This window comes from Callionymus lyra, chromosome 14 (genome assembly GCF_982586985.1).
Source record: "Callionymus lyra chromosome 14, fCalLyr1.hap1.1, whole genome shotgun sequence".
In the NCBI taxonomy this organism is placed as follows: Eukaryota; Metazoa; Chordata; class Actinopteri; order Syngnathiformes; family Callionymidae; genus Callionymus; species Callionymus lyra.
In genome coordinates, this window is record NC_141831.1 from 15915477 (window position 1) to 15942647 (window position 27171).

Genomic DNA, 27171 nt, shown 5'->3' on the forward strand with positions numbered 1-27171 from the left:
TCATTTCTTAAATATTCTAAGCCATGTAATGTAATATGAAGCATGCCACAGCACTTCTGCAAGCACGTGATGTGATGTCATCTTTCGTCAACATCCACTACATAGGAATTTTAATAATAGGAAGCCCTAAAATAATGCATTCAAAGACTGAATTATTTTTCATTGTAGCAGTTTGTGTATACAAAATAATGAAATCAGAAATGCTCTGCTGTGAAATCAGTTGATTCACTCGTTGTCCTCGGCCTCAATGTTAGTGCTGATCCGTAGAACAGAAGCTTTTGAAGTCCTTCTTGTTTAATCATCAGGTTTAGTTTGAGCGATAGATGACTCTGGACGGAAGAAGGAATTGTGAGCAGGTTTACTTCTTTACATGCGTTCAGAAATGTATTTTAGGAAGGAGGAAAAATAAAAAAAGGCTCTTATGATCTCTTGTCTTTTATAAAGACTTTTTCTTAATTCTCGCAGCAGACGTCTGAGTGGTGATACAAGACTGTCTGGTTTACTGTTGCCTTGCAGAGAAACAGAAAAAAGCGGATTAGAGTTATTTCATTCATTCGATTTATCTTGTCCTTGTCTGCAGTTAGACGTTGATAATGTTGCATCTACATTTAACACTGTTGTGAATACAAAAAAGCATTTGCTTTAACTTAGTATATAATTTAATCAGAAAAATAAGCAAATTCTGATTTGTATTTTGTTGCTTCATTGTGAATGGTTACATTGTTATCAGCAGTCTGTCCTATTTTCAGCGTATTATTAAGCCATATAAATATGACACTTTGATGAAGTTATGCATTTAAATTGGAAATGTATTTCACACTCAATTAAGTATCAATGCAACTTTGTTGAGCCACTTAAATAATATTAGCACAGGCTGCATTGAAAAACCAACAGAAGCTCATTGTGTTCAACATAATGTTGCTCAAACTTGGCTACTTAAATAACAACTAGTCAAACACTATTTTCGCAAAATGAAAGTTTGCACCTGCCCTCTGTTTTGCAAAGTAAATTGAGTTTCTGTCTACAGTCCAGAATTCAAATCCCATTTACTTAGTATTTCCGGCCATAGATATAGATAAATATAAGTAGCCATGAGTAATAAATCTGTCCACATCCATGTTGACATTTTTACAATATTAACATTATAGTATTTAACTTTTTAAATTAGTAGTTTATTGTCTACTAGTGTAATAAGTTCATATGCTGAAACCTGATTTTTCTTTTGTTTGTTTCTAGAGATTCCATATTTAAACTTTCTCAATAGGAAACATTTATTGAAGATTCAAACAGACCCAGCAATATTTAAGCTTTATACAAATCTTTTTCTCTTTAATGAGGTCTTTTGATTTTGTCTTCTGTTCAGATTTTAAGCTTACATATTATCTTTGTACATTTCTGTTTCAATTAAACAAAAATTTGTCTCTTGATTGAGTTCTAACTTGACTTTAAACGATGTAAATACATCAGCGTGTCATCCACATAATGATTTTAGGAACATACATTCATGGCAACACAAATAATCTTTGGAGAACAGGAACCTATAGACGGCTTCAATAAAACAATGACATTTGCTGGCATTTAACTGACATTTATGTCCAGTGGCCACTATGTGGCGACATGACTTACGTCAAATAAAATACTAATTTAATAGCAGTTTATGGTAAGGAATCTTGACTTCACCAAGAAGACCAGTAATATGTGTGTCTCTGTATATTTCCTTCTCTTATCAGGATTTGTTTTCAGGCACCACAGACCCCCCCCCCCCCAGTGGGAAACACAGATAAGAAAAGCCTCTTCACTTTTACTTGTTTCATTACAGAGAGTCTTCCCAACATCTCTGTGTTCATGACGGAGATTTGGAGAGTAAACGTGTTTGCTTTCTGCTCCGATAAATTCCCTCAAGCAGTGTGTTTTTTTCATTACTCAAGAAATCCATGGAATAGAGAGGTAGAATGGTTTGGAGCGATTGATCCTTCTGGTGTCCGTCGTCGATATCCAGCAGGGGGATGCTATCATGGGGGGGGGGGGCGGGGAGAGAAGCTCGGGACTCTGAAGCAACAGTCACTGTATTATTTCCCTGGAGGATGAAACACTGAAGTGTTTGGAAAACCAGTTGATGTTTTCCATTTATTGCCCCCTGTACGTCCCCAGTAATTCTCCTGTGCCCAGAGATCAATTAGACAGACAAACCCCCACAGGCACACTCAGCTTAGGCATGGCCAATTAGTTTCCCAAGCGATGTCAGAACTCCTTTGAACTGGCGTGTCGGCCTGTTGCATCGGTGCTGATGCGGGATGACGGTGCTGCAGTGGCAAGACGCTGCACTGTGACCTATTTTCAATCTCGATTGCTCGGAAAAAAAAAAAAGACTTGATTGTTCTCGATTTATGGAATGCAAGGCTGCGTGTTTCTTTCAAGATGGAGAGTTATGGAAGAAAATAAGTGGATGCTTTTAAGGAAAATGGATTCCGAGGCTTAGTTGTTTTTATTGAAACTAAATATTTTATTTATGTTCCAACGTCCTTATTACTGTAGAGTCAATTATTGAAATGTTTAGCTGAAAATTAAACCTTTTTAAATAAAAAGCAATTACTTAAATTGAAGTTGAATTTATAAGGACCATGTAAAATATTTGGCCCCCAGGCCTCACCACTATATGGAGTAACTTAATTGTGCGGTAAAGCTGTATTCTATTTTTGTTTTTTTTGTGCAAAATGTGTGTTTTGTGTTTGGTCAGCAAGAGTGAAGTTCAGAACCCTTTTAAGGCAGTAGTAGTGCTATGGCCTGTGGGCCGGATACTGCCCGCCTACACATTTGGCTCGGCCTTTTAAAAATTCCAGAGATGCATTTTTGTGGCAAAAATATATGACCACCCATTTTTAGGGGGTTTATAAAAATAGCTAAATAAAAATCAAGACTGCATGCTTTCTGTCGTTATATTCTACTCCCATAGTTATGTTTTCAGACTTTTTTTTTGTTGTGAAGAACCCACATTTTTATTTGGTTATTATTTATTCCATAAATAAATAAAGTTATTATATATTATGACTGACAAACTGTAATGGAACGAAACAAACAAAAAGGTTTGGGGACCCAATGCTTTAAGGGAATAATGATGACAAAAAAGAGCATCAAATAAATGTGCTAAACATCAGGGTAGTGAATAATTCAAGGACATTTTATAAGGACGTTTTATACACGACTGAAAGGTTCTGGATGCTGGTGACCCAAATGTTCCAAGTTGGGTGGTTGGTATCCTCCTTAGAGATTATAGTAGATGCTCAATCATCTATTTTGGGCCCGTTTTCCAGCTGCGTCTAGCTTGGACCTTACTTGATAGATAAAAGGCAGAATATATAGATTACATATCTACTACACTTGGAATACTTAAATATATCCTTTACTTAAACCAGCGAAAAATGTCGACTTGAGTTGCTAAATTGAGCAAATTGTGGTTTCCTTTAGCCTGGTATGAGTTTGTGTAGCGATGGAATGAGTGTGTCTCCTCTTGAGAGTGTGAACCGTGCACATGAAGTGTTGTGATTGTTACTTGCTGCTCCCCACCTCTCAGGCAAAGGACCCGAGGTACTCATGGTTGGCGATAAGCTGAACGACAACGAGTGGCACACGGTGAAGGTTGTGCGGCGCGGGAAGAACCTGCAGCTCTCGGTCGACAACGTGACAGTGGAAGGTAAAAAAAAAGGGATACAAAACGCTATCGTAACATGTTTAACAATTTACAATTCTATGGTGATTTAAGAATATAATATACTGTGCATGGCTGAACTAGTCAACGAGTCTAAAATGTAGGACCTACATAAGGATTATTTTATTGAGGTCATGCATTAGTGTCTTGCAACTTTGCTCAAAATACATATACTTGTATTTATTTTAAAATGACCCATTACATTTTAAACAAATAAAAGTATTACTTTTTTACCGGTTTGGAAATGAGTTACAGTAAACTATTCTGGATGATTGATTTACTAATACATAAATACTTAACAGTGAGTTCTGTATAAACAATTCGGGAAGAGGCCAAACCACAGATTGTGAATGATTGACCAAGATTGTGTTTACCATTAATTTTTTTCATTTTTTAATGGTATTTTAACAAGATCGACAATTATCCCTAAGGTCTATGATATTTAGATAGGTCTGGAAATTGTACTACAATTGATGACATTCATTTAAAATAAAAAAAATGTTTACGTATCATGACAATTCAACAAAAAAAAGGGATTTTTTAAATGTATTTTTAACTTAAATCTCATCTTGTCCTATACATTTATTTTATCTGTAAATCTTAAACAATAGTAAATTCTAGTTTTATAAAAATCCTGCACATAAAATCTCAATTTCAACTGCAATCAAACAACAATTAACTGTAATCTAACCATTTTCAACTGTTATTCAAATGTTTTGTACTGAAATTAAACAATATTTTAACTTTTTTAAAAGGATTTGCAGGAAGAACAGTTTATATTAAATCTGCCTTGTTTATACTTTTTTCAATGAAAATAGTATTCACCTCCTTCTCAATTTATGTTATTATAGTTTGAATTGATGTTTGAGGAAGTTAAGATCCTTCATAAACACATTATGTTCAACATCAACTGTCTCTAGGTCACATGACCGGAGCCCACACCCGCCTAGAGTTCAACAACATTGAGACGGGAATCATGACGGAGCGACGGTTCATCTCCGTGATGCCCTCGAACTTCATCGGGCATCTGCAGTCGCTGTCCTTCAACGGCATCCTCTACCTGGACCAGTGCAAGAACGGCGACATCTCGTACTGCGAGCTGAACGCACGGTTCGGCATGAGGCACATCGTGGCCAATCCAGTGACATTCCTGACCCAAGCAAGCTACCTGGCCTTTTCCACGCTGCAGGCCTACGCCTCCATGCATCTCTTTTTCCAGTTCAAGACCACCAGTCCGGACGGTCTCATCCTGTACAACTCTGGCGATGGAAGTGATTTCATCGTGGTGGAGCTGGTTAAAGGGTAAGTGTTTAAGCTTAATCTTAGCTGTACACAGTACTTTCTGTTGCTTCATATTCATTTAATAATAAGAATAATATAATTGAGTTGAAAAATATTTTAAACAACATATTTTCAATTTCTTTATAAGACTTTTGCCAGTTGTTCGAGCTCCATCCCTTCGTCTCATCCTTGCTTAATTAAAAACAAAGAAAAGAAATGGACAGGAAACTGGAAGCTGACAATCTCATACATTGCAGTCATTAGTCAGCAGGAGGCCTCCTTCAACAGACGCTCACATGGAAAACACATACTGAAGATTTGGCCTTCAAGCCTTCTGTCACACTAGCTGGTCAGCTCCGAACATTTCCTGTCAAGTGTAGCAGCTTGTCATAGATGCCACATCTCCTTCTTCAACGGATTCAGTCTAGTTGACGTTGAATTGTTTTTTAGTTACTTCATGTCCAATTAAAATATTAACCCTTTAGTGTACAGTGGATACTTTCTTTAATGCAGTGTACAGTAGATACTTTCTTTAATGCAGTGTACCACGGATACTTTCTTTAATGCAGTGTACAGTAGATACTTTCTTTAATGCAGTTTACCACGGATACTTTCTTTGATGTAGTGTACCGTGGATACTTTCTTTAATACAGTGTACCATGGATACTTTCATTAATGAAGTGTACCGTGGATACTTTCTTTAATGCAGTGTACCACGGATACTTTCTTTAATGCAGTGTACCATGGATACTTTCATTAATGCAGTGTACCATGGATACTTTCTTTAATGCAGTGTACCACGGATACTTTCTTTAATGCAGTGTACCATGGATACTTTCATTAATGCAGTGTACCATGGATACTTTCATTAATGAAGTGTACCGTGGATACTTTCTTTAATGCAGTGTACCATGGATACTTTCATTAATGAAGTGTACCGTGGATACTTTCTTTAATGCAGTGTACAGTAGATACTTTCTTCAATGCAGTTTACCACGGATACTTTCTTTGATGTAGTGTACCGTGGATATTTTCTTTAATGCAGTGTACCATGGATACTTTCATTAATGAAGTGTACCGTGGATACTTTCTTTAATGCAGTGTACCACGGATACTTTCTTTAATGCAGTGTACCATGGATACTTTCATTAATGCAGTTTACCATGGATACTTTCTTTAATGCAGTGTACCACGGATACTTTCTTTAATGCAGTGTACCATGGATACTTTCATTAATGAAGTGTACCGTGGATACTTTCTTTAATGCAGTGTACCATGGATACTTTCATTAATGAAGTGTACCGTGGATACTTTCTTTAATGCAGTGTACCACGGATACTTTCTTTAATGCAGTGTACCATGGATACTTTCTTTAATGCAGTGTACCATGGATACTTTCATTAATGAAGTGTACCGTGGATACTTTCTTTAATGCAGTGTACCATGAATACTTTCATTAATGAAGTGTACCGTGGATACTTTCTTTAATGCAGTGTACCACGGATACTTTCATTAATGCAGTGTACCATGGATACTTTCTTTAATGCAGTGTACCATGGATACTTTCCTTAATGCAGTGTACCATGGATATTTCTCTTTGTTCTTGTTCTTATTTTTATTTTTATGAATAATCGTCTGTATTGCTGTGTCTAATTGGAAAAACAATTTCCCAAAGGGATCAATAAAGTTCTACCTAAACTAACCTAACTATTTTTAATGCAGTGTACTGTGGATACTTTCTATTCTAGGATTCCTTTTACAAGTAAAAAAAAAATTGAACATGAGTACATTAAGCAACAACATGGCAGTAATATCTTTGCTTTCATTTAATATTAATGTTTTTTTATCATAAGTTGATTTTCATTTTTAATGGAACAACAGGATGAAACTATAAAATAAATAACATATGTGCAAAAACACTTAATTTTGACAAAATAAAGATTCAAAGTTGTATTTGTTATTTTGTCAATGTTTGTTCGATGCCCTTTTTGTGAGTTATCCGCTCATTGTGTTAGACATTTAGGTGAATGTTTGTAAACAAGATAGGTCAATGAACCGACAGCCGCTGGACGTGCTTGCGTGACCTTTATTTTACAAATGTTAGCCAAAAAGTCTTAAAAGGGCAATACACTAATATAAAAGAAAGGAAACTCAATAATATTAATCATCTATGCAAGAATAATGTCCATATAACACAATATACTGTATATTATTAATAAAAGTTTTAAGATAATTATACGTTTTCCATAAAAATAACTTGTAAGACTTATTAATCATTGTTTGTGTTTTTTTTTTCAGTTTTTGTGAATATATATTTCTCTCCTGGCCTGTTAATGTTGCCTCAGAGTTTCTTTAAATTGAATTATGAAAGGATAAAAGACAGAAAATGTGCTTTTTATATTAGAAATAGTTTGGTTTAATAGTCCAAAAAGACATCAGCATCACCCCCAGCAGGCCCATGATGGAGTCTCAAAACACCGAGCGCGAGTACTCACTGCTGCGTGTCATTGTCGCCAATGCTCTAATCACCAACAAATTATTTAGATCATCACATAAAACTGTCATTTGGTAAATGGTGTTTTGCTATCTGGAGAAATAATGATAGATGAGACGTAGTAAATGTCAACAAACATCTGCATTGTCTCGTAGGTACATCCATTATGTTTTTGACTTGGGAAATGGGCCGTCACTAATGAAAGGAAACTCCGACAAGCCACTCAATGACAACCAGTGGCACAACGTGGTGATCTCTCGTGACAACAACAACGTGCACATCCTCAAGATTGATGCTCGTACCGTCACCCAGCACGCCAACGGAGCACGCAACTTGGATTTAAAAGGTAAATGTTCATTTATTAGACTGTTATTTGTATCTTGATCGATGATCATTATTTGCTTTAGTATTTGTCTAAAACATTCTGGATTATTGGACTGAAGAGAGATTTATTGCTCAATGGGCTTTGTTTGATTTAAATAGCAGCTAGCATGTTTGTGGATTGTGCTTCACAGACTTGAGTGAGTGAGTGTATTTGTCGGCTGTCTATATATTGTTGGGTCTGAAATTGCTAACAAAAAACAATAAAACAACAGAAAAAAACAATCTCTACAATGGAAAATGCAAAAAAAAAAAGAGTCGTTTTTTTGTTCCACATGTTTGAGTGTTTATGTCAAAGTTGATTATAAGCGACTACATTAAAAACTACTAACTAATACACTGTTGGTCATAAGGTGTTCTTGCATTAAACAGTAAAACAAGTTTAAACCAGTGTTTGCTTAGTTGACATAATCTATCAACAATAAGTATCAAATAAATTTGACTTCAAAATACAAATATCTATCAATAATCCTGCAGGAAAATATATTTTCTTCAGAAAGAAGGAACCAAATGTAAAAAAAGAAAAGATATATCAGAGAGAGAGCTACACAATTGGATACAATTGTTAGTTTCATAAATATGAAATAAAGTATAAAATAGGGGGTAAAAATAATGGTTAGTTAGCCGCATAAATACAGACCAATTGTGTGTACATTCCCGCACTAGTTTTCTGTATGGGCGTGAAACAGGAGTGTCCAAGTCAATATCTGTCAGTCGTCACTGCATTCTTAGGCGATTTAATATAATATTCAATTTTTGTATTGTTTTCGACTCTTCGGCGCTAAAACGCAGCAGGCTCAAGCTTTGACCCAATGCAACAAAGAAGGCGTTGCAGGGGACATTGTCGTGCTGTTTACTTCCACACGACAACTGAGGAATGTTGTCAGCAATGTTATAAAACATCTGCCTTTGTGACTCCTCTACATAAAAATGATAATGCAGAGTAATCTGGCTTAGCAGTCTTACCTCCTTCCCTGGCTCAAATAAACAGTCTTGTCAAAAACCAACAAAGAATTATGTATATGACGATGCATGAGGAAACACTTGATTTTATTCAACAATGAAAGTAGAAAATACAAAGAAATAGAACGTGAAATGTTCACGGATCCTCACTTTTGTCTTCCAAATTCTAAACAATACATCCTTCCTGGCTTAAGGTGAATGCTGAAACAATAAAGAATTCATCATAAGTCAGATATTCAGCTTATTCAGCTCCTTTCAATCCACAGGAGAGCTCTATGTTGGCGGTGTTGGGAAGAGCATGTACGGCAGCTTACCTCGATTAATTGCATCAAGAGAAGGCTACAAAGGCTGCCTGGCCTCGGTGGACCTGAACGGACGACTCCCTGACCTGCTGATGGACGCCCTCCACAAGGTGGGGGACGTGGAACGTGGCTGCGGAGGTGAGGCATTATCTTCCCAAACATGTTTTCCCCCTTTTCTGCCCATTCGGCAAAGTGAAAAATTCAGAGTGACTTCTCCCTGGAAACCAATCAAACTACATTTGTCATGGCTATGCCTGCCATTTAAAAGCTTTGTTCAATCTCCCATTATGATTAGCTGGTGAAAGCATTCTGTGGTTTGATTATTTCTGATTATACACGTTGATGTTATTTGTCAGGACTTCGGCCGTGTCTGGTGAGCTCTCGTCTGAAAGGGTTCGAGCACAATCTTCGTCTTAATAGGCTTCGATACAACAGCTTCTCCTGCAGAATGCACTGGTTTCTGACTGGCTGGTTATATAAGCGTCCCAAAAGTTATGCTCTGAGGGTTCATTTGGGCAAAGGTCATGAAGTCTAAAAGAATATAAAATCTTGCTGTTTAAATGGCAAGAGATTTTTTTTTCCAACTACTTTTTGTCTGCAAGTAGTTGAGATGCTATAATGCAATAGAATATTTCTAAAAATCTAACGTTATTTCTTTCTCATTCATGAATAATTGTAAATAATACCTTGTTAGCATGTGCACTTACTCAGGCAAGCAGTCGTGTATTAGCTGCTAATCCGTGTTGACGGCAGGACAGATAACGTTTCCCCGTTACATAAGACGCCTAAAACTGCCTTGAGCTTCACACTCCAAATTTAATTGAGATGTCTCCTTAATTTGCAGAACTTGGTTAAAGGAATTGCTAAAGAAAAATCCACAAGAGGCAGTGAACTTTGGAAAGGTTTGAGCATCCCAGGGTTCCTTTAGGAAATAAATTATGGATCTAAGACTAGTAAAGCACTTGAAGATTGCGCATACCTTTCAACATTCAAGATAACGGCGTTAAAAAATGAAACATTTCTTACCCTGTCACGGATGCTACAAAGCTCTTCTTTGCCTTAAAATGGCCGCCATGAATTGGTCTGTGTCTGGGCTAATCCTTTTTTTTTTGTTTCTAAATTATTGGTCCGCAAATGGCAAAAACGGCCGTAATGGTAGTTTGTAAAATACTTCCTTATTATAAATATGAAAAGGCTCATTTTCTTTGTGTCATTTTAAGGAGGTTTTGAGCCATTTTATAGCTCTGTAGTTCAAATATTAAACAAGTTACAGCCTTTTTAAAAATCGAAAGCACCCGCATCATCTGAATCCATGCTTTCGGCTGAAAAATGAAGCTATCACCCTTTCTCAAGATGTCAGTTCTCTCCTTATACACTCGGTGCACTAAGAAAATCCCTGTTCAATACCTGGTCCTTCAGCTAGTTATCTATCAACCAAAAAACAATGGTGTATGAACATAGAAGTTGATTTAAGTGTTGTTATTGTCATGCTGTGTGTTATTAAATACTGTTTGTTTGTAGCAGTTTGAATGACAGACACATCAAAATCTTCCTAAATCCATCAACATCCTTAATCATCTCATGAAAATGTTCTACCAATTAAATGAAATGAATTGGGAATTTCTCACAGATACAAGTAGACAACACATATATAACCTCCTTGGGGGAGGTAATAAGCGAAGTTATATCTAAAACGTGGGACATTTTAACTTGTTCACTGAGAGCAAAAATTAATAATTTCGTGTTTTGGAAACGCTTGTGCACTTTGTTCCTCCTTCCTGACGTTACAAAAGAACCATTTAAACACGTCCTTGATGAAGAAAGCAGATTTTTCCTGCTTCTTTCAGTTTTGAGTTCAAGGTGTTTAATGTGTACACATTCGAGAATAAACCTTCTGGCTTCAACACTTACCGCCTACCTGTATATAGCAGAAACCACTTTGTTAAATAAGTAGTCAGGTAGGGACATTAAAAGTGTACAGTTGGATTGAGATTTTAAGTCAAATTCCAGTAAAAGGTGGAAATAAGGAGTCCATTTGCTATCATTGCAGGTCCCAGCACCACCTGTACAGAGGACTCTTGCTACCATCAGGGAGTTTGTCTTCAGCTCTGGGAAGGCTTCTCCTGTGACTGCACCATGACCACCTACGGAGGGCCGTTCTGCAGCGACCGTGAGTCAAGTCACCTTCAGTTGATTCGTTCCCGAAAAGTTTAATTTATCACACACCCACTGAACACAGGACACAAAAGATACATCTGAAATACAGTGTCTGCTAAACACACACAGCTGCAGTTATATGTGTTCAATGAAAAAAAAACATGTTTGTTATATGATATATTTTAGTTAGAAAATCATGCAAAAGGACAAATTAGTAAGAGTTTAGGAACTTTTCAGATTATTAGTCACGGTAAAATTGATTTATCTGACACTGAAATTTGTATTAATGTTGGTATATAAACATTAATATAGCACATTTTAAGCAATTGTAAAGTGATATAATCTAAATATATCAAGGTAACCTGTATATAGCAATGGCTTAAATGAGTATAGGGACAAAGAGATTGCTTTTTTCTTGTCTGTGAAAGTGAACTCCAGATACATTGGTAACATTTATTTACATGCATTTTGGATTAAATCTGACTCAAAATACACATTTTAAGTACATTTAGAATGTATGCCTGAGAAACACTAAATTAAGTCAAAAGCCTACAATACAATACGTTTCAAAACACTCTTAAAAAACAAACATTGTCTTGAATATCTTTATTGAAAGTGTATTGTGTTAAAATGTTTTTAAAATTGTTACCATAAAACAATAAGCCATTTATTAATTTCTCTGCCTTTTTTAAGTGCTTGCATCTGCGCAGTGCAAAAGACTATTATTTAAAAATGATCTAGGAAGTATTTAATTTACTTCAACTTCAATTTCTAAAAAAAGGTTTGTGGAATGAAATGAGTTTCCACGGTGCAAATGCAGCAAATATCAACTGCATTATTATCAATACATCAACATTTACATTCACAGTCTAAACAGTAACAATGAAGTTTACTTTGGAAACATTGATGTTTTCCCTCTGACTTTTAAACTTGAATGAAGTATACTGATGTCTTTCTGCTGAGTGTCAAGTTTGTGAAAGTCCATCCTCATTAATAGGATCATTTGCTTGATATTCTGTGTTGCATGTAAACTACAATAATGTGTTTGTATTTCTTAAACAATAATGACGTTTACAGAAGTAATCAGAATCCTCTGATTTACCTCATTTATGCTTTAATTTTAGGGAATAGGGAGATGGAATTTAATTTACCATAACCACGCCCACTCAGCTGTGATTGGTCAAGTTTTTTCAGCACGTGTCATCAATCCCAGAAGTCTCCAACTCCAAGGGACACATTGTATGAACAAAGCGGAGCATGATTACTGCTGGCTGTAGGAAGAGTGAAACCATTATTATGTCATAATGGACTCCACTCCTGTAACCTCTCGTTCGCCGAGATTTCAGACAGGGGAGTACTTTAAAAAGTAATACCTTAAACACATCGTCATTATGGGGGCTTTTTACTGCATCCTGGAGAGGAAAACTTCAACATTTGAAACATGTCAATGAGTCAGGAGAGTTGACACAACCATAGCCCTGGTGGAATCCAGTTTTTACTGGAAACTCAAGCTCATTTCCTCTTAGCACCTCCTACATATCAAGCTCTTAAACGCTCCGTGTAATTGATTCCATTTAAGTGACTCGACTGTCAGCTAAAGCACTTATTTACACAGGCGTACACATTGATTATTTTTCCAAAATGATGTACAAGACAATGGCAGATTTGAATGACACATTGTAACACTCACCCCATCATAACTTTTAATTAACACACGTAATTTGTTTAGCTCGGGAGCTGTCGTGTATCACTGTCAATTTGCATTTCCATTGTCCAAGTCTGTGAAGTGAAGCCAATATAAGGTCGGTATTATTAGAACGTTGGGGCGCTCGTGTTCAACAGCCACTTCACTGCCACTTTGAGGAGTCCTCCATGTCCGAAAATAATAGACCCCGGCGACTTTTACCCGAAGCTTTTCATACTTATAATAGCAAGAGATTAGCATTAAGCTTATTGGTCCAGTGGTCATGGCACGTTAAGCTTCATTTGCTGCAGAGTCATTTAGAATGACTGCAAGAATTGTGGTAATCATTATTGAAATGTGCTGTTACGCTGATACTGTTTTAAGAGAGAGAAGGTCATTATACTTCACATTGTGTCCGGGGCTCTTTAAGGATAATTCCACAATTTGGGGGAATTTTTAAGACAACGACAACATCTTACTAGATTACAATCATTGGAATTATCTTTAAAATGCTTCTTTTATTTTAGTATGTCTAATTGTGCTCGCTGTTCTTTATCCTCTTGAAATCAACATAAATCGTGTCTTGAGAATCGTGTCCCAGAATATTAATATCTTCCTCTTCTCTACTCCGATAGAACAATCTTGTAAATTGGTAACCCTGTATTTAAGACGTGTTGTTTTGTTAGTAATGCTTTATGCATGAAGCATTTTGTTTCAAACACTGATAAACAAAGTTTTAGGATTCTAAATCATGTATTTTCCACTACTTTCTTTTAATTATTAATCAATTATAACTTTTCTTGCAAGAATGTGCAATTTTCAAACAAAACAACATCCTGAATCTAAATTAGCTGGCCTTGAAGACCTCTTTTTTTAACAAGCTTTTTACTTACAATTAACGTTTAAATGTCCACTGATCTTTTTCTTTTTTGTTTTGAGATTAAATTGCTGGCTGTCATTTTGTCCTCCAGAGCTAAAGGAACAGTTCAGTTCCATCCTTTATTGTCATTTCAACAAGTACAACAAGATTTCAACAGTTTGCGCAGAATTAAAATAGTAGAGCCAAAGTATAAAGAAAATGCAGCTTTCAAAGCTTTTTTTCTGATATTTGGACATATTTTGTTTTTAAAAAGTCGTGAAAGCGACATCAAGACTCATGTGGTCTTTAAATCATGTTACAGTAGATTCAAGTACTCGACAATACTGCAAATATATCTTTTTTTCTTACACTATCACAATATATCGTAGCGTGTTCCCTGTATTGTGATGCGTATCGCATCACCAGGTCCTTGTCGATACACACTCCTATTGACTAATCCATCTGCAACTAGACATTTCAGCCAAATCCAAATGAAAACACTGGAGCTGAACAAATGTCGATTGGACCTCTTATCAGCTTCAAGTGATTTTCACTTCATACTTCTCTATTTTCTAATCGTTGCTCTAAAAAGCCAGCCATCATCTAAAGCCTGAATATCAAACAGCTGCCTGCGGCAAAACTATCGCAGAATTCTCGCATGCAAGTGTTGCCGACATGAATGTATTTACATTAATGTTCCTATGCCAGAGCAGCAGAGAGCAATCTGATTGGTTGTGAGGTAAGATTAAGTCGGTTGTGGCCCTACTACTGTCCAGAAAGTTAACTGGAGGCGGCAAACTCTAAGAATGTCCACGAGGTATTAACCAACCCATCCTGACAGTGTTTTAATTTCTTATAGAAACATACAAAAAATACCATTTTTTTCTTTTTAAGTTTAATATTTCTGTCAATAACTTCGATCTGTTTATTTTACCAGGGAAATGTTTTTGCCAATATAAGAGTAAAAAAAAAAAGCCCCCCAAAAAATCAGGCTCACGCAACATCAAAGCGTCTTTTATTTTTTAATGGACGGATGTCAGAAGATGAAAGATGTCTTGAAAAAAAAAAAAAGTGTGGAGTGAAAACCGAAAAGCTGTTTTGAAAGTGCGATATTTAGTGTCAGTGGGAGTCGCCGACATGTTCATTAAACAGACTGAAGAAAATAAATTCTTGAGGTTCATGTGATGTGCAAAAATAAGAGGAACCATTTGCAATAACAGAATACCTTTATTCAAGTCATTTCCTTAATGTGGGGCAAATCCCAGCTATTTTGAGCAAGAGGTGGGGGACGTCTCAAACAAGTCGGCACACAACTAGTCATACCTAGAAAATTTTATTAAGAACGAGCCCAAATTTTACTCTAATATTACCCTTTTTTACTAAGATTTAATTGGAGAAATAATGTTCAGATCTTACTTTACTGATGTTGTGTTTTATGGATCCGAAAATTAAATGTTTCTCTCATCATCACCTAGCTTTTTTTCCCCAGAAATTTTACCTAACCTTTGCAGTAAAAGTGACATTTTCCGTAAAGTAGCTTCAGAGAAAATGGAATCGTCTCATGGAAAATACATTAAACATAAAAACATTTTTTATTCTAATTACACAAACCTTGAACTTTTCATATTAAAAAGCATGCGTTTAAGATGAAACGAACAAATCCATTCATAAACACAGAAAAATAAGTACAATTTTTTAGATTTCTTCCAGTGAATATGAGAGCGATCAAAACAAAACAACGCATTTGTTCAGTGGTAGGAAATGACAAGTTGTGCGAGAGTCGGGAAGATCGGAATAAATGTTCCGTTGCTAAGACACCATCACTATTCAAGGATGAAATCCAAATACTTGTCTCACCTTTGAACCCGTTCATTCTGATGTTGAACATCAAAGGAATTGAAGATCATTAAGATTTACACGAAGAGAGTTGAATCAAGCGGTTTTAAATCAGTTGTGGTCTTATTTTCCCGAATCAATGAACTAAAAAAAAAGGTCGGGTACTTCAATGCAAATTACCGCTACCTGCTATTTTGCTACAGAAAATCAGCATGATACTGACTTATTCACTTTTATACTATGCTAACATGAAAGAAAACTCATTATCAAACGTCTTTCCATTTGTGTATTATCTCTCTCTGAACATCCTGTACCTTTTGCTGCACATGTGAGAAAACCTGCACATTTGACAACCCTAATGCGACCGCGATCTGACATGACATGAAAACTGTAGCGAAAGACAATGTTGTAATTTATTTCTACCTCATAATTTCCTCTGGACTTTTTCATTTCCTGGGATGTGGAGTCAACTGTAAATTGTTCTCGTAGCCTCCAGACGTGTCGACAAGAAACCCGTACAAAGCGGGGGGACAGACACTGTCTTTTCCCTCCGTTTAACATGTCAGTCACCGAGGGTAGGAAACCATTGTGTTCTTCCTAATACATTTAAATGTGTTTCAATCAGGTTATGTGTTTCCGCTATTGAATTTGCACTTCTCAACAATGGCATTTTAAATTGAAAAAACAGTCTATTTTGACTAATTAATAACTACATCTTCTGAGATATGTGATTTGATTTAATTTCTGGAGACTTCATTGAAGAAAATAGGCCATGATGCGACTCCGTTAAGTGAGGACCAATTTGTAGAAAAATAATGAAGATGTGAACAAACGATATCCATTTATTTATATTAATCTTCCTCTTTGATTAAGTAACTGTGAGTTCAGTTTTTGCTTTATGAGTTCAGTTCGTTCCTCCACACAACAAACCTATATCATATTTTATTTCCACAAAATAGTAATGTTTTCGATTTGTTTTGTTGTTTTTGCTTTGTGTTTTTTTTTCATTAGGGTTGCTTTGTCAGTCAATATTTTGCTGATCTGGGTGAGTTTAAAAGGTCCCAAATGGCTATTTTTAATTGAATTCAAAAAAATTATAAATAACTATTTATCATAAATTGTTTTTTAAAATGACTATTATTGTCAAGTGTTGTTATCAAATAAAAAGTGTAAACTTTAATGTACATATGGCAGATTTAAGTTTCTTACTGAAAATCTTGTTAGAATTTTCTTTATAATAGCCTAGACGAACTCACATATTGATTCTTCTCAACCTCCTTTTAGAACATACTGTACCTACTCAGTGGTGCGGCTCTATACCAAGACAGCATACAAAGGATGCAGTGACGTCTATTGCTCACATAAGTGAATTAAGTTTATTCTCTATCTTGTACCATATGTCTGGTAGAAATCCTTTCTATAAACATCCAGGGCTTGTATAGGGAACAAACTTTGAAGGAGAAGATAGCTTTGACATAAGACGGAAGTTTAAAAGCTTTCCATGTTTGTTTTCATCACTCATAATCATGACGAGGTTCTGCTTGTGTCAGCACTTGTTCTATGAGGCAGAGGTCAGCACGAGGCCCGACCTCACAAGAGGGGGAATGGTTTCTCCCATGAGCTTGACCAAAGAAACAATGATCGGGCGTTCTGTCATGGAACCTCTTGGTGCGCTGTATTCCTGTGTGGCCTGGACGCCGGCCAACACACTCAGACTTGTGTTTGATTCCTTTCTGGCATTGTTTCATTGGGACTTTGGGTCTCACAAGATATTGTTGAAAGGAACAGGGCTTGGCTTTCACACGTGTAATTGGAATTCGACAGGCGCTACAACCTTCTTATCTAACGGCTTCAGCCAATGAATTAATGCAATGGCGAGAACAATATATATCTGTGATAAATGTATTTGATTGAATAAGATGAAAGGCTTTATATTATCAAATATATTCAATTTTACAATCACTGCTGGTGTTTTCATCACTGCTTGTGTGGCAAAGGAATGTGAGGATTAGTGATGTATTCGAGCCATGAACTGGTCTCATAAGGAATAAACACCACTTCCAACCTTGAGGATAGTAGCTCATTCAAGTTTTAGTCTGAAAACCTTTTGAGTAAAAGTATTTAACGGATTGTGAAACTAGGATGAAGATATAAAAGCGAACTAACAGCTCTGTGCTTCAGAAATAATTCAGATAAACATGTAAACTCTGTGCTGTTCTACTCTTTCATTTGTAAAAAAGTAAAATGCTTGACTCGAAACCAAATCTGATTTCTATTATTTAAAAAAACTGTAAATCAGATTTTTTAAAAAAAATTACAAACTGCACTACGTTTGGTATAACCTTAAAGAAAGATTCTTAATAAAAAACAATGGACAAAATATGTAAATATCACATTAAAAAAGATATATATATATAAAAAAAATTCAATTTTCTTTCCAGGAAGGACAATAATTTAAAAAATGTATTTATAGAGGTTAAGTAGTAAATAAAAATGATTAAAACCTGCAAACTAAAAATGTTTTTAACTGTCAGAAGCATATCTACATTAAGAGGGCCACATAAATGCAGTCAAGGTGCTACAAACGTGAGTTATGGAAGAATGTGATTTTGGTATTAAATGGTCCCAGTAATCTCTTTCAGAAATTATAGGGTTGGTTCACACAAATTAAAAAAGAAAAGGATAACACTGAAAAATAATCCCAACCCTTTGTCGACATGAGGGCGAGTAGAAAATGAGTGGATTTAAAACTTTGGGTGAACTACTACTTTAAATGAGTCTTTGTTTAAGTCAGTTCAAGCCAAGTGAAGCTTGTGACAAATGACCCTGGCGACCTGTGGGTCCATCCTGGTCTGGCACTAGACCGAACAGTCAGATTGTTTTTTCTTTTTAAATTCATGTTTTATTCATATTCCTACGAGTTAAGGGATTTGGATGACATGCCTGGACTTGTTGTGAATTCATTTATTCATTGTCTTCATCTATCTTGGACTCATCTGGATTATAGAAGCGCTGAACACCAACCGACATTACCAACCCTCCAGACATGTTACCTGTCAAGGTCTAGCATTACGGGTGAGTTGTCTGACAAACAGCAGAGATGATGGCTGCGAATAGCTTTATAAATCAATAAAATATATGATAGTGTTCTTATGTAGGTGTTCTGTTCTGGAACAGCCTTGTAGGTTCTGATGAATCTGCTCTGCATGAGTCATAAATAAACTGCAGTCCCCCTCCCCCATCCTCATTACCAAGGTAAGAATTCTCGATCGTCGAGCGGGATCTAAAAGGTTAGGATGGGTTATCCTGCTGACAAGGAGATTAAAATCCTTGTCTTTCTTTGCCAAAACAAAGATCATGTTAACCCGTCCATGAAACAGAACACACAACAGGTCAAGGCATAACCAGTGACGGCATCCTCACAGCTCTTTAGCCCTCCGGCACGTGTGGGAAAATCTCTGACATTTACACAAATGTGAAAAGAAGTTGGACCCCTGAGGGTAGAATGGCCCCTCTTACTTATTTTTGCTTCTGTTTTTCTTGTTTCACACATTTGAATTTCTTGTCTTATGTGTTTGGCGTCTTCTTGGTGTCATCCATTTACTGTGCAGGTACCGAAACTATTATTAAACGTTACTTTCACAATAGATTATCTATTTAGATCTTTCCAGCTGATGTTTAATTTTTATCTTATCAACATTTGCAGTGTTTTGCTAAACAATCACAGAAAATTGGCAGAAAAACCAAGAAGCACAGCTGACGTTCTCGGCAGAACTAATTTGTTTCCCCCTCCTCGATTGATTGCAATTAATGTGTTGATTCGCACTTGATGAATAAATGACACGTTTTCTTTCTTCTTTCCATCACCGTGAGTATTCTTCAACCTGAATCATAAGCCTTCATTTTCATTTCTCTGCCAATTCATCGTCTCAAGATGGGTTTGTAATTGGTTTAGAATCGACGACACAGAATAGAGTTGGATTGTTTTCTTTTATTCTCTGAGTCATCGCCCTAATCACTGTCCTATTTCTCAGTCGGTTTTATGAGATAATCTAAATTATTTGACTAGAGATTCAACATTGTACAGAGGAGATGTGAGAAAACATAGGAAGGATCGGAGTGGTTAGTTCAGGGGTCTCAAACTAAAGTGGTCGGTTTGTTTTAAGACTTGGCTTTTCTCCACATCTTAATCCACAGTTTAATTTTGTTCTTAAATTTTTGAATTTTTTGAATTATTTAAAGTAATGTTATTAATGTATTTCTTCTTAGAAATATGTTAAACCTTATAACTATATCATTATCTTATTTGCGTTATATGTATAAAGGGCATGTGAGTCAGCTTGCAAGCTTGGAATTTAAACTTTTTAAGGTCAAAGCAAGTTTTGCCTTAAAGAAGAGAATACATTTTAGGGCACCAAGGCAGGTTGGAAGGGCACCAAGGCAAACATTTATTTTGAAATAAGGGCACCAAAGCAAATGTATATATATATATACATATAATTATTATATATAAAAGAAAAGTAAGATGACAACTTCAATATATATTTTCGTTCATTAATTTGACTTCATTCATTCATTCATTTTTAACAAATATCTATTATATTCACAAACTTAAATAAAAGGCTTTGAATAAATAAGCACCTGGCATACATGTTTAAGTAATGAGAATTATAAGAACATGATAATAAAGGACTGGATTATATCGCCAGGTTTAGGAACTGGCAAGTTTCGAGGGCAAACAAACCACTAAATACTTCTACCAATGCATTTAAACAATGAAATAAACTTACCTAAAAAAGTTGTGTATTTTGCTACATTGTTTCCCAACACCCTGTAATACCTTGTCTTTCCTTTTTTTCAACCTTTCCTTGCTCTGCATTTTAAAAGTTGGCTGCCTGTGAGTGTATCACTGGGAACTGCTCGGCTGTTTCAAGCGTCAGTTAACCTTTGACACAAGCTTCCAAAATGGCTACGTCCATGTTGATTACCTTTTACCGTTAGATATTGAACAGTTGAAAAAGGTAAATAAGAGTCAAGTCTGGACGATTTTATTATATTTATTCGAAGCAACACTTACCAGTATTTATTGACACATTAAAAGCCAAGGGCGGTCACGGCAAGTTAAGTAAGTAAGTAATTATTTATATTTGTAGAGCGCTTTTTCAGACCAGGGTCACAAAGCACTTAAACAATCAAAACAGTACTCAATAAAGTATATACTTAAAAGGTCAAAACACCACCGAGACAAACGCAGGAGTCTCAGAAAACCAAGGAAAAGCCTGCAAGAATAAAAATGTTTTAAGGTGTATAAATGATATGATAGAATATGATGTGATGACCTTCATTTCTTATCCATCCGACATTGTACAAAGTAGATAGTCTCTTGTTTACACACTCATTAACATCATCAAAAGTGGCCATTTGACTTCATTTCTACAACCCCGCCCATGAATTTTTATATCATCTACCTTAAGTTCTACAATTAATATAATTTGTTAAACTTACATAAATACATTTTCTCTTATATTCCTTCTTTTAATGCGTATGTTTTGCATTGATTTTAACTCCAAATCCTACTGAATAAAGTTATCATCAAATGACTAAATTGATCAAGTTGAATTAAAGCTTTTTTTCCCCTTATTTTATCAGCAAACATATATATGACTCTCTCATTTAACTGCCAGCCTCTGGTATAAGGTGTAGGAGGCTGACTTGTTTCGGGAAACCTTGACAGGAAATGCTAAAAGAAGAAGCGCCGTCGTTGCCTGGTCGTACACACAACATGTCTAACTGCTGCTTCTCCATCAGGTGTTTGCCCGTATCTGATTTGATGGTGTGGGTGCAAAAAAAAACAAAAAAAACACCTGCCTTCCAGGTTGGCTTGATGCCGTGTCTTAGCATGTGAGGAAACATTGACAGTGAGCCAGGAAAGGAAGTGCCAGAGGACACACCAGTCAATGTCCTCTGGCTTGAACTTTCTTTAACGGATTCCTGGCTCCTGTGAGTCATCCAAGACTGGAACCAGGACTTCTCCTCTAAGCTATGTTTTGAGTGAAGTAATGTTGAATCAACGCTCCACGGCCACAAACTGCAAAGGCTTCTGGGTAATCGTGTATATTTTCCGATCAATGCTAAATCTGCTTTATGTCGATTTAATTTCGCCCCAAATATGCTGGTATCAGTAAATAACAATGTATGTAAAGAAGTGGGATGTTGCTCGTCTGACCTCTGGCAACGGTCGGGCTGGGTAATTAAATCCAAGCTGATGGTTCATTAGAAAGCGAGCAGACAAAGATGAGAAAACACGATGCAGTGTGTCATCTTCACTAAACCATGTAACAGGTTATTCATGATTTTTCACAGCCTCTCATGACTCACCCTGTGAACACAGCGGTTCAATCCCTCGACGATCTCTTGACACCAGCTAGAGAAGCCTTTTGATAAACGTTCTGTTATCACTAATAATGTGCTCTTGGTCGGGGGAAAAATGTTTTAGTGTGTAACATCTCACTCTGTGTGTGAGTTGTGTGGTGTGTAGAAAAAAAGCGCAGATGGTTTTTTGTTATTATCTGTGCGTACACGTGTTGTGTTGTAGCACAAACATGGGTAGGCTAGTGTAAGTAAGTAAGTAAGTAAGTAAGTAAGTAATATTTATTTATATAGCGCTTTTCGAGACCAGGGTCACAAAGCACTTAGACAATCAAAATAATACTCAAAAAAGGACATACTTTAAAGATCAAGATAATACTGAGAACAACACAGGAGTTCCAGAAAATCAAGGAAAAGCATGAACAAATAGAAACGTCTTAAGATGTTTCTTAAAGGAGTCAGTAGATCCATCAAGCGCAAAGAGAGAGGAAGATCGTTCCAAAGCTTAGGAGCAACAGCCTGAAAAGATTTCTCTCCTCTGGTCCTGAGCCGTGTGCGTGGAACCATAAGTAGATTCTGATCCACAGACCTCAGAGCCCGAGCTGGGGTGTAAGGCTGGATCAGATCAGTGATGTAAGGAGGAGACTGACCATGAATAGCTCTGAAAGTAAGAACCAGAATTTTAAAGTTGATCCTGAAAGAAACTGGAAGCCAGTGAGGAGTTTTAAGGATCGGAGAAATGTGAGTTCTTCTACTTGAGCGGGTCAGAATTCTCGCTGCAGAGTTCTGAATCAACTGCAGGCGAGACAGATCCTTCTTGTTTGTACATGAAAACAAACTGTTACAATAGTCCAGACGAGAAGAAACAAACGCATGGATTACAAGCTCCAGATCATGTTCCGACAACATTTTCCTAGTGTGTGGTATAACATCAAAAAGAAATGAGGTGGTGGGTGGTATTTAACTAATATATATTTAGTTTACATTAAAACATATATTGTGAACCTCCTCCCCCCCCTAACCCACAATAACTATTGTAGTGACACACACTGTACATTCTTGATCTTCACCGTGTAAATAGTGTATTTTTTATTTATGTTTACCTGCTACGATTTTCAAACAGTATTACTGTCATCTTTTCATTTTATTTTACCACCGGTGAAATGATTGATATCGATAGGAAAAGGAGACGAGCCCATTGGCACAGCGGGTGGTGATAGAATTCTGGAATACACTCGCACAATCATCAGCTCTTCCTTGTCCTGTAATTGAAATCCGTTCATCCATTTATGAGTTGTTTTTTTTGCAAACAGACAAACAGATGGGTAAAAAACTTAATAACAAAGTGCAAATAAAAATAACAAAGTGCAAAGAGATGCCAAACTTAGTTATTTCCTTTGATATTAGATTTGTATATTGTTCATTTTGGTTGCATGTCATTGGTTTTCTACTGTAAGTACTTGTCTTGGTAGAGACATTGAGTCTAATTCCTGCCTTATAAGTTGCACACAAAGTGCTGATTGAATAATTGATCGATGTTTTATGGAGATGACGTGTAACCTCATCATTTCAAGAAACCTCATGCGAAAATGACTGCGAAAATTGGATCTCTGGTTGGAAGCAGCTGCAACATAGCAATATAAATTGACAGCTATTTTAAAATACTCCTCACTTATGTGTCATTCCTTTTTATATATATTTTTAAAAAGCAAATATGTTCTGATTTGTGACTCATTCGAGTCCCTGACATCCTTTCAGGGGCTCTGTCTTATGAAGGCCATGGCTGCTTGATAACGTGCCACAGATATTCTCCTTACTTTTAACTTTAAGATACAATAATGGTTTGCTACATGATTGTTGGACGTGCTCATGTGTAAAGAAGGTCTCTGATGAACACTATTGGTTATCACAAAACAGATGAAACGGTGATTAAAAATAACATATCTCTGGATATGGTTTCATATCTAAAGGAGTAGTATGTCTCAACAATACTTCTTTGATCCCCCTCAACGTTCGCTGAGCCTTTGAAACACTTAATAATTTTGCATCCCACTGAGCACCTCCTACTTGTCAAATCGCTGCGACCAGTAAGGCCAGTCATTTTCAAGTGGGTGATTTATTCACCACATCGGTCTCGGATCATTTCAGCGAACTTCAGTTAGGAAGCCGTCGAAGCCGCCTTCTGCTGACACGGCGGCCGTTGAAGAGAGTGAGATGAGGATTGGGGGCGACAGGATTACATTTCACATTAAAAGAGCTTTTTAATTAATTTTGTGAGCAACAGCAAGTTTTTTTTTTTTTTTTTTTTAACGAGGCAATTTCAGCTACCGGCACAGGGGTGTCCCAGAAAAAAAAAAAAAAAAAAGCCTGTCGTGATGGAAGTTTTCGCAATTTCCTTGGTTGGAATATTTGAATTAATAATGTAGGACATGATGAGAGTTACCTGACATGGTATAGCTTTGATTTGATGATTTTACAATTTCTCTTCGCCAATCTCTCGATACGTTTTAACAACTACTCACTTTTCCCTTTTGATTCTTCTCGAACTGACTTCGCCGTGATGCTATTTTAGACTTATGATTTGTGCTTTTATACAGCAAGCTATTTAAATTGAATTTTGTATTGAGGCCATTTTTTTTGTCATTTTTTTTTTAAATATATTTGCACAAGTCTTCTTAAACTTTAAAAATGACAAATCTAATTCCACCATGTACTAAAACTAATTTCTTTTTTGGCCCGAGTTTTTATCCCTGTATCAGTGGAAGTCACAAAAGCCTCTTCCTGCTGTTGCGTCTGAGTGCAAAACTAAATTTGCGAATCAGCGTTTCAGCCTGTGAAACTTGGCCGTGTATCGCCATTTGTTTAATTGCTGTTCACAGTGGCGGTGAGAAAACATGCAAACGAGAGCTGCAAGACGGTCCACCCTTCTGGATGCAGTTTTTCAGTTAAAACAAAATGACTGTTTAAACTCTGTTTCCTGTCAGATTCGTGTCTCCTTCTTGGGCTCATTCACTGGAGCAAGAAATTACTTTACGCTTCTGCTTCATCTTCTTATGAGGGCTGTGGTTTAAAAGTTTATGTTGACATACGATAAGACAAAATAATGTTATCTCTTTCAGCACATTTTGCTGATTTAATTATTAATTATGTTGTTATTTTGCAAATATAGCGCATAATATGTGATTGTATTACCATATAAGAGCCAATTACTTGATAACGTTCTCTTTTTATGAAGTATTTATCATTTAAAATTCATTTGTGTTAATGAAGTCTATTCTTTGAACATTCATCATCTTGCTCTGTACATTCATTTTCACCAATGTATTCATTAGGGGTTTAACTGTCATACATTGTAATATTTATTTTCACAATACTGTATAAATATTTGACAGCACTGTATAAATATTTTTAAAAGATAGTTCTTAAATGGTTTACAGTTTAATTACAGTTTTTAAAATAAAATAATACTGTTCTTTTATTTCCAATTAACATGAAAATATCCACTGTGTTTGCTCTTTTTTGTGTGGCAATGATACTTTAGGCCAATAGATGGCGTGGTCAGAGGCTAAAGGAAGAATAAAATCAAGCACGATCCTGGCGATGACTGAGGGCGAGAGGATACAGAGAACTCCAATAGCTTTTAAAGCTGATGTTTGGACATATATTGGTTTCAGAACAAATGTGTCTCATTTGGTTAAACTGTAATTGCTGGATCGGTTGGAACAAAAGCCTGCACAACGCCGACCCTTTGAGGACCGGTGTGGAGACCCTTGAACCAAAGGTTCTGCCCCACAAATAGATAGGCTCGCCTTAATTTTCATGCTTCATTTCATGGTCACAAGTGAGAGTTGTGGCTTAAAGTGAAGTTTGCTTTGAACATATGTAATGACTGCACCAATCTAATCTGGAATAAAAACTTTGAGATGTTAAAATTATTTCTCTAAATTCAATCAAAGGTTGCGTCAAAGGCTTCTTGCCAGTTCAATTAAGTAACTTGTGTATTTTTCATTCAGACAGATTTTTAAACTTTGATGAATAATCTATTAGTGGGTAGCATCCATTCAAATTGTATACAAAAAAAAAATCAAAAGCGATCCCTTTTTTTCAAACCTTCCTTATTTCCGTCATGACTTCCTCCTGGTTTGAATAAGCAAATGGCAATACATTCTAAAGATTATAAATCATTCCCCATTTTAATGCTGAGCACATCATAAGATGAATTTAAAACAGCTGTCCCCTGATGTATCAAATACACCTTTTCACTTTTTTATCTTTTGCCACTATATAACCAAAAGGTTGATGAAAGTACTATCAAAATGGCATTTTATTAGTTTCCTGAAACAAACTTGTGTTATCAAGTCTTACATTCACTATAGTTTCTATTAAAAAACAAAACTGTATTCCTTCTGTCCGCAGAGATAATGTGAAATAAAAGGGAATGGTTGGTTGGAACTTATAGATTTTTCGCCTTTCTGGACTATTGCCAGGTTTTTGGATGGAAAACAGAAACAGACGCTCTCAGAATGCCACGCCTTGCTTTGTCTAGAGCATTTACGAAAACACACGACACAAAATGGTTATTAAAGGAATGAAACGGTTTAGATATTCTCGTCTCAGCAACTCTTTGAGAATCAAATCATCTTAGTGTATTTGTTGATTGTTTGTCATCTTTAGTCCCCGCAAACAATAAAAAGATATGTTTCCATTTAGCAGTGGGGAATGAAGGCTATACATCAGCCTGGAATTGCCTTGTGCGATGACTGATTCAAAGAGCCATTGATAGTTTCGCGTGCAGTTACAACCGAGATAAGAGCTAATCAGCAGGTTCCATTCTCTGTGTGTGATTTCTCTCCACGAGAACGAGGTCTCGGGTTTCTTCTTCATGCTAACAAGCGGTTTGTTAAATGGGATATTAAGAAATAATGTTTATAACTAGAGCTAATGCCTTCTGGAATTGGCTCTTCTATGACCTCCACCAAATAACAATAACATTTCTGCAGGTGTAACCGCAGGCGCAGATAATTATGTCAATAAATGGTGTAATCTGGAAAAAGTCTGTTTTTTAAAATTACTGCTGTGGGGTCGGGGGGGATGCTAGCATGAAGTGTAAGTTGTCTCACATTTGCGGTTATTGCCTCT

At 36.2% G+C, this 27171-nt stretch overlaps 1 protein-coding gene across 5 annotated transcripts in view; it reads left to right on the plus strand.

Moving 5' to 3' along the window:
• nrxn2a (neurexin 2a) overlaps positions 1-27171 on the plus strand; it is a 185836-nt gene that overhangs the window by 105578 nt on the left and 53087 nt on the right. For all 5 annotated transcript variants that reach the window (XM_087807851.1, XM_087807853.1, XM_087807854.1 and 2 more), the window contains 5 exons: positions 3572-3691; positions 4627-5008; positions 7637-7827; positions 9092-9265; positions 11178-11297. In XM_087807851.1, the coding sequence (XP_087663977.1) occupies positions 3572-3691; positions 4627-5008; positions 7637-7827; positions 9092-9265; positions 11178-11297 (987 nt within the window). The remainder of the gene's footprint in view (positions 1-3571; positions 3692-4626; positions 5009-7636; positions 7828-9091; positions 9266-11177; positions 11298-27171) is intronic.